The 13,230-nt window shown below is 53.2% G+C and overlaps 1 protein-coding gene across 2 annotated transcripts in view; it reads left to right on the forward strand.

Moving 5' to 3' along the window:
• Positions 1-13,230, forward strand: part of RAB44 (RAB44, member RAS oncogene family) — a 32,267-nt gene that overhangs the window by 11,585 nt on the left and 7,452 nt on the right. For both annotated transcript variants that reach the window (XM_059177785.1, XM_059177786.1), the window contains exons 3-9: positions 2,869-2,980; positions 3,957-4,131; positions 5,406-5,552; positions 6,217-6,307; positions 6,645-6,740; positions 8,617-8,831; positions 9,357-10,810. In XM_059177785.1, coding sequence (XP_059033768.1) covers positions 2,869-2,980; positions 3,957-4,131; positions 5,406-5,552; positions 6,217-6,307; positions 6,645-6,740; positions 8,617-8,831; positions 9,357-10,810 — 2,290 coding nt within the window. The remainder of the gene's footprint in view (positions 1-2,868; positions 2,981-3,956; positions 4,132-5,405; positions 5,553-6,216; positions 6,308-6,644; positions 6,741-8,616; positions 8,832-9,356; positions 10,811-13,230) is intronic.

Genomic DNA, 13,230 nt, shown 5'->3' on the forward strand with positions numbered 1-13,230 from the left:
TCAGCAAACCCTCCTCAACGGTCTCTATCCAACTCAGATTTTCATTTTCATCCCTTTTCATGTTCTGGAATAGACACTTAAGACAAAACCACCTCCTTATTTTTTGGAAAGTCAAAATGTATCCCATTTTCCTTGCTGTATCTCTCCGTCCCGGTTGGTCCTAGTATAGTCTCAAACATCTGTAGTGATTGTAACTTTCAAACAAAGTAACCAATCTCTATTTCACAGAAAGAGCTGGGATACAAGAGAGCACTGTCTGTGTCATTCAAGCATTTTAGTAGACTTAGCCAAGCTCACAAACAGACATAACACAACATTTTACAGTCACACATATCCCTTGCACAAGTTTTTTAAAAAATTGTCATAAAAGGGACACCTGGATGGCTCAGTCGCTTAAGCATCTGCCTTCGGCTGTGGTCATGATCCCAGGGTCCCAGGATCGAACCCTGCATCAGGCTCCCTGCTCAGCAGGGAGTTTGCTTACCCCTCTACTTCTGCCCCTACCTCCGGCTTGTGCTCTCCCCCCCTCTAGTCTCAAATAAATAAATAAATATTTTTAAAAATTGTCATAAAACATACATAACACAAAATTTGCCATCTTAAACATTTTTATGTGTAGAGTTCAGAGGCATTAGGTATATTTTACAATATTGTGCAAGCATCACCACCACCATTTCCAGATCTTCTTCATCTTCCCCATCTCTGTCCCAATTAAACAATAACTCCCATTCTCCTTTCTCCCCATCCCCCAGAAACCCCCATTCTCCTTTCTCTCTCTATGAATTTGACCACTCTAGTCCCTTGTCTAAGTGGGAAAATATATTTGTCTTTTTGTGACCAGCTTCTTTACTTAGCATGATGTCTACTTAGCATGATGTCCTTGATGCTCATTCATGCTGTAACAGGAGTCAGAATTTCCTTCCTTTTTAAGGCTGAACAAAATATTCCACTGTATATGTAGACCACATTTTGTCTTTCCGTTCATCCTTCAGTGGATATTCAGGTTGCTTTCATCATTTGGCTACTGTGAATAGTGCTGCTATGAACTTGGATATGCAAATATCTCCTTAAGTCATGAGTCTCTGCTTTGCCTTGCACAATCATTTAAACAACAACAAAGATCAGCAAATCAGAGTTTCTGTTGCTTCTCAACCAAAAGACATTAGGTCTCTATCGTGCATCCCACAAGGACCACCAATGGCCAGTCCATAAAGTTAAATTCCCCACCATTACTGTCACCAAAAATGAAAACAGTATCAGCAAGGAAAAAAAGGCAGACAAGAACAACAAAAAGAAACAGCAAACCCAAAATTCTATCACACATGGGATTCTCCCCAAGAGCCAAGGGAGGAAGGGCTTGGGTTTCCTGAAGCCCACGAGGGGCCCTTCTTCAGTATCCATGTTATTTGGTTCTGATGGCCGAGTTTAGTGGGGCATCTTTACGGAACCTCCAAAACTCCTTTTTTTTTTTTTTTTTTTAAGATTTTGTTTATTTATTTGACAGAGGGATAGAGAGAGAGAGAAAGAGAGAGCACAAGTAGGCAGAGAGGAAGGCAGAGGTAGAGGGGGAAGCAGGCTTTCTGCTGAGCAGGGAGCCTGACGTGGGGCTCCATCCCAGGATCCTGGGATCATGACCTCAGCTTAAGGCAGCCGCTTAACCGATTGAGCCACACAGGCACCCCAAAAACTCTTTTTTAAAAGATTTAATTTATTTATTTGACAGAAGAAGAGAGCACCAGTGAGAGCAGAGCAGGGGAGAGGGTCAGAGGGAGAAGAAGAAGCAAACTCCCTGCTCAGCAGGGAGCCCAAGGCAGGGCTCGATCCCAGGACCCCAGTATCATGACCTGAGCAGAAGGCTGATGCTTCACTGACTGAACCACTCAGGCGCCCCACCAAAACTCTTAAAGTATAATTTTCAAGAAGGTAAAATCAGGGGTGCCTGGGTGGCTCAATGGGTTAAAGCCTCTGCCTTTCGCTCAGGTCATGATCCCAGGGTTGTGGGATCGAACCCCACATTGGGTTCTCTGCTCAGCAGAGAGCCTGCTTCCCCTTCTCTCTCTGCCTGCCTCTCTGCCTACTTGTGATCTCTGTCTGTCAAATAAACAAATAAAATCTTAAAAACAAAGAGAGAGAGAAAATCATGACCCTTGGGCAAAAATAAAATAAATCCCACTCAAAGATTTTATTTAGCTCTTAATTAATGAGAGATGTCATGAATGGTTGAAAGAAAAAAACACACAACTGGATATCAAAGAAGTGTTTAGGACAAGATTGCTGAGTTAGAGTTTTCAAAGCCTGTTAATGTCCAACAGACCATAAATCTATGAGGTTATCTGTTCCAGTAGACAAAAATTATTTACATCTCTCCTGGACAAAATCTACAAGTTAATAGGTGACTTCATTTAGTCTGGGACTTCCAGTGTGTCCCAGGGGATGAAATGAAGTACATTCCTATGGTTTAGGAGATGCATGGGTGGCCTTTGTCCCTGTGGAATGCTGAAAGAACGTGCTGTCCACCTTTTGGACTTATTTTCAAATTTCAGATAATTTGGGGGGGATACTGATAAACACATTCTGGGGAGGATTAGCTACTTTATTAGGATCCTAAAGGGATGAGACTCAGAACAGGTAAGTTTTGGTGTTGGATGGAGGAAGGGGAAAGGCATGGAGGGAGTTTAGGATCCTGCTGAGAGGGCCATCTTGGGTAGGGTTCCAGAGCCTCCAGTGTAGGTCCTGGGTCGGCTTGGGGCTGGGACTCCAAAACTGGGGAGAGGGGAGGTAGGAGTATCTGAACCCCTCTCTTTTTTGGAAGATGACCCCCAGGGTCTTCCCCAGTGGGAATAGTGCCAATTTACCTCTTCCTTGCAGGTGGCCAAGTTCAGCTTCCTGGGCAGTGAGGAGAAGCTGGAAATGATCTTTGACTGGGTGGATGTGGAGCAGAAGGGACGCCTCTCCCTGGAAGAATTCAGCTCTGGGCTCAGTATGTTTGTCCTGGGAGGGCCTCTGGGAGTTTTCTACCCAGCCAGACAGACATCGCATGCAGTATGCCTGGCTCAGGGAGGCTGGGCTGACAGGAAATGCAACAGGGTTCCTCCACAACACCCCCAAGAGCCATTCAGGGCATGTATGGTGGTATGGTTTATACTGGTGATGAGAATCTAAGCCTGCGTGGGCAGGCAGTTGGTTTAAGACCAGGCTGGGCCTTAAGACTCTAGCCCAGGAGACCCACTTACTTCCTTTCCAATGAGCAAGAGCAGTTCATTGGCTGGGGGTTGGGGCAGAGGGGGTCCTATTAGCATCCCCCTTCTCCAAGGAGGCCTCCAAGCTTACTTTCTGATGCCTCACTTGTCTTCTCCCCAACAAAAGTTTCTCCCTTGAGCAAGAGCTTAAGCAAGCCCACATGCCTTGTTTCTGCCTGAGAAAGGTCACATTCTGGCTTTAGTGAAGGGAATTCCAGGCCCCGGGAAGAAGCGAAGGGTGATATATAGTGGTTAGGGGCTTCCTAGGCCCTAGGCCCCACTTTGGGGAGGGCTATTCCCAACACCTGCTTCTCAACAAGGCCCCAAAGGACCTAAAAAGACCAAGGTCAGCAGGGCACAATATTTCCACTAATCTTCTCAATTTGGGGAAGGTGCGATGTCCTTGCCAAGACCCTGCAAAGTACAGTTCAGGCTCAAACTGCCGAGCCATCCAGAGTTCTCGGGTCTGCCGAGTCTCCAGAAGTTTGGGGGACAACGGAGAGGGAGGCCAGGAATCTGCACTTAGAGCTCATAAAATAGGCAGAATGTGTACCTTGAATAGATTCCCAGGGGCGATAGGATGAATGTATGAACATGGTCCTTCATCTATGTGACCAACACAGAATTATTTCCCCGAGGGCCAGAGCTGGACAAGATGGGAGATCAGGGGGCCAAGCCAACCCCACTCTGCTGCCTTTTGTCCCCTCTGTCCCACAGAGAACATCTTTGGCTCCAGCCTGAGCACCCACAGGCTCCACAGAAAGAGGCCACTGTCCTCCAAGAGAGAATCCGCAGCCGCCAGCTTCCCAGGGCTGGAGGAGGCTGACCCGGAGGAGAAGGAGGCATTCTTTGCCTTCATCCAGCAGCTGGGGGCAGGCCACTTACTTCCGGAGTAAGGCCAGCACTGTGTGTGGAGGGATGTGGGGGTGGGAGGGCAGGGGCGGGCCATGGGCGGGCAGTGGGGTGGAGGACTCTCCTGGACCCGTGCCCAGGTGGGAGGCCACCGAATAAAGCTGGGAGCATATCCTGGTTTGGCCACGTGTTAGCTGTGTGACTGTGGGCAAGTGGCCTAACCTTCCAGCTGCAGTGCGATCGTAGGGACAATTATGGGATTAACTGGAACCTGTGTGGAGAGTGTCTGCTCTCCAGGAGGCCCTCCTGCCCTTACTCGCTCTCCCCCGCCTTCCCTGTCCGTCCTGCCCTATGTGATTGCTCCCCAGAATTAGCAGGTTGGGGTATCAGCCTAACAAAGGTACTCCTATTCTTAAAAACACGACTGCCCTAGGGTACCTTTCTTAACCAAAAAAGATGGAGTGATTCAGGTAGAGCAATGCCCTGGGTTGGGCAGGTTTAGAGGAGCAGAGGACATTTCCTCCAAGCTGTCTCAGGCTCTGGGCTCATGGGGTTCACTCATGCCCAGAGAAGGGGGAACTCTGCCTCTCCTCCCATACCTCCCAGGCCCCCCTGGGTCTCTTAGAGCCACCAAGGGACTCACCCTTGCCTGTGTACCTGCAGGCTCTGCGGGGACAAGCTCTCAAAGGGTGGAGCCTGGTGTTTGTTGTAGGACACGCCTGCTGGGACTGAGGGGACAGGCTGGAGGGACAGGTGTGGTGGGCAGTCATTTACCTACTTGGCAGCTTAGCCCTGGCTCAGCCCTCTGGCATCTGTCTTCATGACTTAATTAAATCCAGGTGAAAGCAACAGTAATTGAAAGTCAGCCTTGTGCCAGATCCCAGGCTGGGACTGTCAACTCATTCTCAAGCGAACTTACCTCACCCAGCAGGTGACCGCCTCCCCACTGTACAAAGAAGCCCAGAGAGGGCACGGGAGTTGCCAGAAGTCACACAGCTGCAGAGTGGGAGAAGAGAGAAGGCCAATGGCAATCCTGGGCTCAGGCTCCCAATCTTTACCCCTCCTCCTGGCATAATTCATCACCACATCACGGAGCAACAAAGTGCTGTGGGGGTTCAAGAAGGGAGAGGGTACATCTGGGAAAGGTTCCTAGAGGAGGTGGCCACTCAAGCTGCACCTTGCAGAGTATAAACAGATTTTTGTGGCCCAGGTGCCCATGTCTCTCAAAGTGTTGCCATGAAAGTGGAGAAGGTCTCTCTACCCCACTTCCGGGGCCCACCTCATACCTCGGGTCTGGCTGTCCCCCTTCCCCAGGCAGAAGGAGCTCTGGCAGCTGTGGAGGAAGCTGCGGCAGGAGGAGCCCCAGCTGGCAGGCAACCTGGAGGGTTTTCTGGCCAGGATGAGCAGCCGCCTGCAGGAGGCACGGGCTGACAAGGAGTTTCTGGAGCTGACCCTAAAGAAGTGAGTGGGGCTGGGCCAGGAGCGGGGGCACCTGATGTCTGGCATGGAGTATGTGCTGTTTCCCCTTTTAGCTGAGCATGAATGGGATTCCCTCAGCTCCAGAAGCCTGGAGCCCAGGAGTCCGAGGCAGACCTGGGGAGCTGGTTGGCAGGGCTGAGCTGGAAGGAGGGATGGCTTAGGAGACCTGTGGAGGAGGACAGAGCCGGGCCTTGAGTGGCAGTGGGAATGGCAAGTGTATCTCCATACAAGGCACCCACCCCAGGGGGCACTGCTCATGTAGATTACACCTGGTGACCCTGGGGTGGGCGTGGACAGAGCATTGCCCCAGGGGGGAGAGTCTGTTTTAGGGGGTGGGGGATGGAGACAGCAGGAAGTAGGGACAGAGTGATGGGGCAAAGGGGACCATGTGACAGGGGCCAGGGGAACAAATGTCTTGGTGATGGTTACAGGAGTCAGCATAGTGGGATCCTGGTGACCAATGTCAAGGGGGTATGAGTCAGGGGCTGCTATTGGGATAACCGTTCTCAGGGTGGCAGGGTGACCATTGGCAGAGTGAGTTGAGCAGCAGGATTGACCCCAAACCCCAGCCCAAATCACCCCTGCCAGCAGCAGGGTCCCCAGGTGCTCAACGGCCACCTGGCCCCTCCACCCCCACCCCTTCCAGGCGGGACTCTGACCACCATCGAGAGGTCCAGCAGCTCTATGAGGAGATGGAACAGCAGATCCACCGGGAGCAGCAGCAGCTGCAGGCTGAGGTGACCCCCCACCAGCAGCCCAATCCTACCCTGGCCCTGGGCTCCTCTGTTGGCTGAGTAGTGGGGCTGGACACTGGCCAGTGTGGGGCAGCAGGAGGCTGCTGGGAGTGGGTTGTCTCCCCACCGACCAGCTGGGCCAGGTCTCACTCTCTAGGCCGCCACTGTGTTGCCACATCTTGGCCTGCACCAGGGAAGTGGTCCTGAGATCCGGCCTTGCCAGGACATCCCGGACCCCAGACCCCAGGCCTGGGTGGAGGTGGAGTGTGGGGCGGGCTGGCTTGGCTCTGCTGGGACTCAGAAGCAGCAGCGCGGGGGCTGAAACCTCTCTGCTCCCCAGAGCGACTCCCGGGGCCTGGCCATCAGCTCTCAGATGCAGGAGGTCTTGGAGGCCAAGGAGCGTGAATTTCAACGGCTGACGGAAGGCCAGAGGGAGGTGAGTGACAGCGCTCGCCTGGGAGCCCAGTCTCCGAGGAGTCACAGTCTGACACCCATCTTCTGAGAATTCTGAGGGGAGCGGTTGGACTCCCATAGGAGAGTAGCCCCCTTCTCTGAGATGAGGCGAGGTAGTGCAGAGGGGCCACTGGAAAGGTCCAGGTTCAAATCGCTGCTGTTCCAATTAAGAGCCATGCAGATCTGAGGCAATAACTTGGCTCATCTTGGCCTTAGTTTCTTTATCTGTAAAATGGGATGAGCTACATCTACAGCCTCTCCTAGGCTAGTTGTGTCAAATGAGCTAATAAAGGGAAAAGCACTTGGAAACAGAAAGGCACTGGGCCAATGTGAGGTTCTAGGGTCGGAGAGGCTTAGGGTGAAGGTGGTGGTCAACTCTTGTCTCCAATGTCAACTGAGTGACCTGGGGCAGGTTTTTAAGGTCTCTGAGCCTTGGTTTCCTCATCAGAGAATTAGATATCAGAACCCTTGCCCTAGAAGGCTGCTGGGACGACTAGAGATACCCTGTGTGAGGGCCTAGCACAGCGCCTGGCACACAGTAGGTGCTTTATGCATCACAATTTGTACTGTCTCTGAATTTGACCTAGCTCCCTATTGTCCCGAAACCCCAGATCTTGTAGCCCATAGTCACTGCCAGTTGGCATTGTGGCTAAGTCTTTGCATCTGAGACCTGCCCCACCATCTCTTCCTTCTTCCTTTCTCAACTCCCAGACCACTGACTTTAGTAAAATCACCATCTGATGGGACCAAGTCAATCAGCTTTCCTTTAGCACTGGACAAGGTGCCCAGAGCCTTTTCTACCATTGCCTTGCCAGGCTCTGCCAGCAGGTCACAGCTTCCCGTCATGGGCTGATTTCCAGATGCCTATGCCACAGCTTCTCCTCAGAAATGGAGGCTGGCCCCATCAACCAAGGGAGGAGACTGGACTTTCTACATGGGGCCATTTTGTTCGGTCCCCGCAGACGTGAAGCCTCTCTCCTGAAGTTATTCATTCCTTCGCCCAGTGATTATGAATAGTGTGCCTACTAGTGCCTGGCACTTTTCTAGGTCCTGAGGAACATGACACAAACCCTGGCCCACAGAGTTATAGACTTAGTCAGGAAGATGGATGATAAACAAAGTAAGTGAGTAAAATCTAGAACATGCTGGCGAGTGAAGATGCTAAGGAGAGTGAGGGGAAGCAGGGCAGGGGGTAGAGGGTTTTGACAGGGGAATCCAAGAAGGCCTCACTGAGTTGCTGATATTGAAGTAAAGGCTTGAAGGAGATGAGGGGTGGGCTATGTGATACCTGGGGAAGGGCAGTCCAGGCATAGAGAACAGTGAGTGCAAAGGCCCTGAGGTGGGGGTGTGCCATGAAAGTTCCAGGAGCAACGAGGAGACTCGTGGGCTGGAGAAGATGGAGGGGGAGGAGAGGAGTGGGAGAGGAGGGCAGAGACACCTCCTGGGGTGTGAAGGACTGAACAGGGCACTGGATGCCACTGTGAGGCTTTACTTTCCCTTCTGAGTGTTCAAGCCATGCTCTGTCTCCGAGTCCTGTGCCTGTGGACCAGATGGGGTTCCGAGACGAGCCCTCTTTGCAGAGCTCTGAGCAGAGGAGGGTGTGATCCCATCTACCTGTGGGGCCCTTGTGGGGCTGGATGTCTGTGTGTCTGACTCGGTTCCTTCCATTCAAATATTTCTCCCAGATGGGAGCTAATGGAGCTAATTAGGCCACAAGGGGTACCCCCCCACCACCACAATGCTTTGTTGAAGCTAGGTCTCCAGGAGCCTGGAGTTGAGGCCCCATGGTGGCCTTCGGGGGCTGGTTGCCCTGGAAGACATCTGGGCTTCCCTCCCCCTCATGCTCCCCCCTCCCTCAGCTGGAGGCCCAGCTGAACCGCCTCAGCAGCACCCACCGGGAGGCCAGCTCAGAGAACCAGCAGCTGCGGGAGGCTGAGCGAGACCTTGCTGGACGGCTGGAGGAGGTGCAGGGACAGCTGCGGGTGACCAGGGGCCATTTGAGTGCCACCAGGGGCCATGCGTACTGGCAGCTGGAGGAGGAACCAAGGCAAGGAACTGCCACCCCAGGACTCAGGTGGGGACCAGGGCTTCCCAAAAGGGAGGAGGGAGGCTTTGAGTTCTCTGAGGCTCTGGTCTGGACCCAGAACACACCTAGAGTTTCCCTCCTTAAACCTCACTACAATCCTGCTAGGCTGACATGCTCAGGGCCACTTCTCAGACAAGGAAACTAAGGCACAGAGAGGGGGGAAAGGTCGTCATGTGCCCAAGGTCATACATTTGGGATTCAAACATACACATACACAGACACACACACACAAGCGCGTGCACATGTACAGGGGCTAGTATAGCAACGGATCCCAGGCAGGCCCTCACTCTACCTGTTATAGCTCAGAGGAGTGGGATGAACCAGAATGGTCAGGGAAGTCTTCCTGGAGGAGGTGAAGCTTCATATAGGTCCTGAAAGATGAAGGGGGAGGAATGGGGGTGCATGTGGGGTGAGAAGGACTGCCTGAGCAGAGACTGGGGGGATGGGGTCAGCTGTGGGGTGTTATCGATGGGGAGAAATTCCTAAACCCTTCACTTCCTAAACCCTTCCTAGTGTCCCCAGAACAGGAGACGAGAAGGCTCCAGACGTCCAGGCAGTCTCCTCTGAAGAGGCTCCCCTGCCCAGACTGTTTGGGGAAGGGGATAACTGGGACCAGCTCCTGAAAGACTTCAACACCTCCGCGCACAGAGCCTTGCAGCTCTCCTGGAGCCCACCTCCAACCCCGAGGACACCCTCAGGCCCCCAGACACCCCGAGTAGTCAGGCAGATCTCCATCTCAGAGCCACATGCTTTGCTGCTTGGTCAGGAGGCACCTTCAGATCGGGACAGTGCTCCAAGGAGCCCCACTGGGATGCCCCCCAGGGCTGAGGAAGGCAAAGGAGTGGGCCCGGATGGGCAGGAGAACAGCCCAGGGCAACCTGTCCAGCCTCAGAGCCTGGAACCTGAGGAGGAGTCAGGACCTGGCCCCGAGGCCCCCTCCCACTGGAGCTTCCCAGGGGCCCCAACTAGAGAATCAGGGAGCCTGGTGGCAGCCGCCCTCAAAGTGCTTGTTCCTTTGGAGGATGCACCCCCTCCCCAGGTGACCTCCCCCCATCCCCAGGCCCCACCTGGGTCCAGAGAACAGCTCCAGGCCTCACACCCAGATGACAAGACCCCTGGGTCTGAGCCTGTCCCAGACAAGTTGCCCAGGCAGAGCGAGGCCCTCTGTCAGGACCCGCACAGCCCCGGCTCTGAGCCAGGACTGGGGTCGCCAGGGGCCAGAGCCCTCATGCCAGGGGTGGCTGGGCTCTCCCAGAATCTGGAGCCTGGAGGTCAGCCTCCTGCAGAGGGACCAGAGTGTGCCCAGCTGGGCCCTGGCATGCAGGAGGGGGCGCCAAGAGAAGCTCATGGCCAGGCCCCTAGTCCAGATGGGCTGCCTGCACTTTCTCACAAGCATCTAGAAGAGCCCAGGGTGGAAGAAAGGAAACAAGTGGGCCAAGGAGGGCCAGACCTCTGTCCAGAGGAATCAAGTGAGGCCCATGGTCTGAAAGCTGGGCATCCAGAACTCTCCGAGCGAGATCATGGGTCTACTCCTCTCGAGTATGACATATCATGGGCTGAGGCTGAAGCAGAAGCTCGTAGAACACAGCCACCTCCCCGGGACTCTCCCCAGGAAGAGGCTCAGCCTAGGGGTGGAGCAGGACCCCAGGAGCACACGCAGAGCCCCCCAACCATGGCTGACCTGGAAACCCAACCCATGACCTCACCTGCAATTGCTCGTGCGGAAGAACAAGGCTCCCTTCGGTCCACGCAGCCGACGGTGGAGAACAGGCCTCCAGACCCAGGAACTGACTCCAGGGAGGCTGCGCCGACCTCACCCCCAGGGTCTGCCACTGGCAGTGAGACTCCTGCCGACCCTGATTACCTCTTCCATGTCATCTTCCTGGGAGACTCAAACGTGGGCAAAACATCCTTCCTGCACCTGTTGCACCAGAACTCTTTCGCCACTGGGCTGACTGCCACCGTGGGTAAGAGCCCACCTGGGAAGGGAGGTTGTGGAGGGAGGGAAGACCCAGGGCCAAGGAGGGGAAGGGGGGCCACAGAGAGCCATTTCCCCCCAGGGAAGCTGCGGATTCTGTCCTGGCCATAGGCCCTGCATTAGACTTTATTTTATATGGGCATAATCTTACTATTTTACTAATTATCTCTAATTATAGGTAATTTGCTTGCTGCATTGATCTGATTAGCTTATAATGTGCCCCATCAACAAAGCACCCTGCAATTTAGGTGCCAGAGCCGGTTGCTGGCAAAAACAAGCAAGTCCCCACCCACGTGGCTTGTGGGCAGGCCACCACAGGGTCCACGTTACTTGCCTTTGTCCACAATTCCCCTCAGCCCTCTCTGCTCCCCAGCCCTGTCCACCAGGCTGGGGCAGGAAGCTGCCTCGGGCAGGCTGAGTAACTTACACAGAATGTATTTCTAGAGTATGGTGAGTTAGAAACAGATACCTGAGTTCAAATCCCATCTCTGCCCCTGACTAGTAGGATAAACTTGGGCTGATTATTAACCCCTCTGAGCTCCCAAACCCTCACCTGCATGAGAGGGACAAGAGCACTGGCTTCCTAGAATAATTGTAAGGATGAGTCAGTTACTACATGTCAAGCTTTTAGAATAGTATCTGGCATGTGGCACCGGCTCAATAAATATTATTTTTATTGCTGTTATTATAAGTTAATATTTGATCGTGTCTAATTCAGTGGCCTGTGCCTGTGAGATGTCACCAAACACAAATACTCCTCTCCCTACAAACGTTGGGATCTGTGACCACTTGGCAATGTGTAGAGCCTCAGAAATGCAAGCTCAGGAATGAAGAGGGGCTCGCTTAGGCACAGGTCGGGGGGATCCGTGTGTTTGTGTCCTCAGGGTGCATATGCCGACTGGAGACCAGGGCCAGAGCCATGGGTAAATGACTGTCTTCATGCAAGAGAGGCTCCAAGATAGGTTCTCCAATTTTTCTCTAAGAATCCTCACCTGGGGAACCAGTTAAAAATTCAGTGTCCTGGGGAATGAGATCCCATAGCAGGCCTAGTCTGCTGTCGGGCAGGGTCACAGGCTCTGCAAGGCCACCATTATGCATCACTGAAGGTCCTGGTTACTGACCACCTACAGCGCACCAAAGCATCTTCAAGCCTCCTTCCTTTCAAAAGCCCTCCTTAGATAACTGACCTGCCCCCATTATTATGTGATAAGAAGGTTCCACAAAATTCAATCAAGAAAAACACAGGTTGTGTAATTGTAAAAGGACGGGACAAGCCTGCTTGCCCTGCTGACCAGCTGGGCGTCTCCAGGATGGGCTGTGGGGGGGGTGGTGGTGGTGAGGATGGTGGTGAGCCACATCTGTCCTGGTGCCAGCTGCGGTTTGGCACCTCCTGGTGGCTATCATCCATTGAGCTTCATTATTAATGGGGTGGATTCTGGCTTCCCCAGTGAAGAACATTTCCACAATTGACCTCACCACCTCCATTCCCACCCCCCTCTCGGAAGATAAGAACTCCAGCCTGCTGGCATTAGAGAATGGGGCTTTGTGGAGGACCAGAGCCAGAAACAACTGAGTTACAGCTGAAGGTGCATTTTTGGCCAGGCTTTTCCATATCCCCATTCTACTGATGAGGGAAACAGATCATTGAGGACCTGGTTAAGGGTCCTGCCCTCACTGGGGTGCAAAGTTCAGACCCACAGTCTCCTGCTTTCAGGGCACATGCCTCACCCCAGAAGAGTTAGCCTGTGTTGAGTTCAGCATGCCCGTCTCTGAAGGGCAGCTCATGTATGCATGTATGCTAGCAGATTCCTTGGGGAGGAGATGACTGTTATATTCTTAGCGATTTGTATGGTTAAGTTCTAACATGTTTTGGGGACAGCACAGGGGCCACGTGGCTGGATTGGGGAGGGGTGGGCAGGGAGGTGGGACCGTAATGGCAGTGGGAGTAATGGCAGAGTTAGGAAAGGCGACGCGTACTTGTTAGAGTCCTTCATACACTACATGGTAAGGAGTTAAGCCAAGGCTGGATATTATGGGGCAGGGGGCTGGGTCAGATAATCTCTGGTTCCTACAGACCCTGGGCTTCCTAAGACGTCCAGGAAAGACGGCAATAAAGGGAAATGGATGTTACAGGCAAACTTTTGCTTCACATTTTGCCAAGTCAGGTGCCCACGCTGCCACTTCCTGTGGAGGGCATGGGGGTTGGGGCAAGGTTTCAACCACTGCCAGGGGCTGCAGCAGGTAGAAAGGTCTCTGCCAGCTCAGGGCTGGTATGAGGAGGCACCCCGTTCCCCCAAGCTGCTCTGGGGTCTGCCATGGGCTCTGCTGCCTCAGGGCTCCCATAGGAAACGGAGTGGGGATGGAGAAGAAGTCCTCCATCACTCCCTATTCTGCCTAAATTCTTTGGGG

Source organism: Mustela lutreola, chromosome 6 (assembly GCF_030435805.1).
Source record: "Mustela lutreola isolate mMusLut2 chromosome 6, mMusLut2.pri, whole genome shotgun sequence".
NCBI lineage: Eukaryota > Metazoa > Chordata > Mammalia > Carnivora > Mustelidae > Mustela > Mustela lutreola.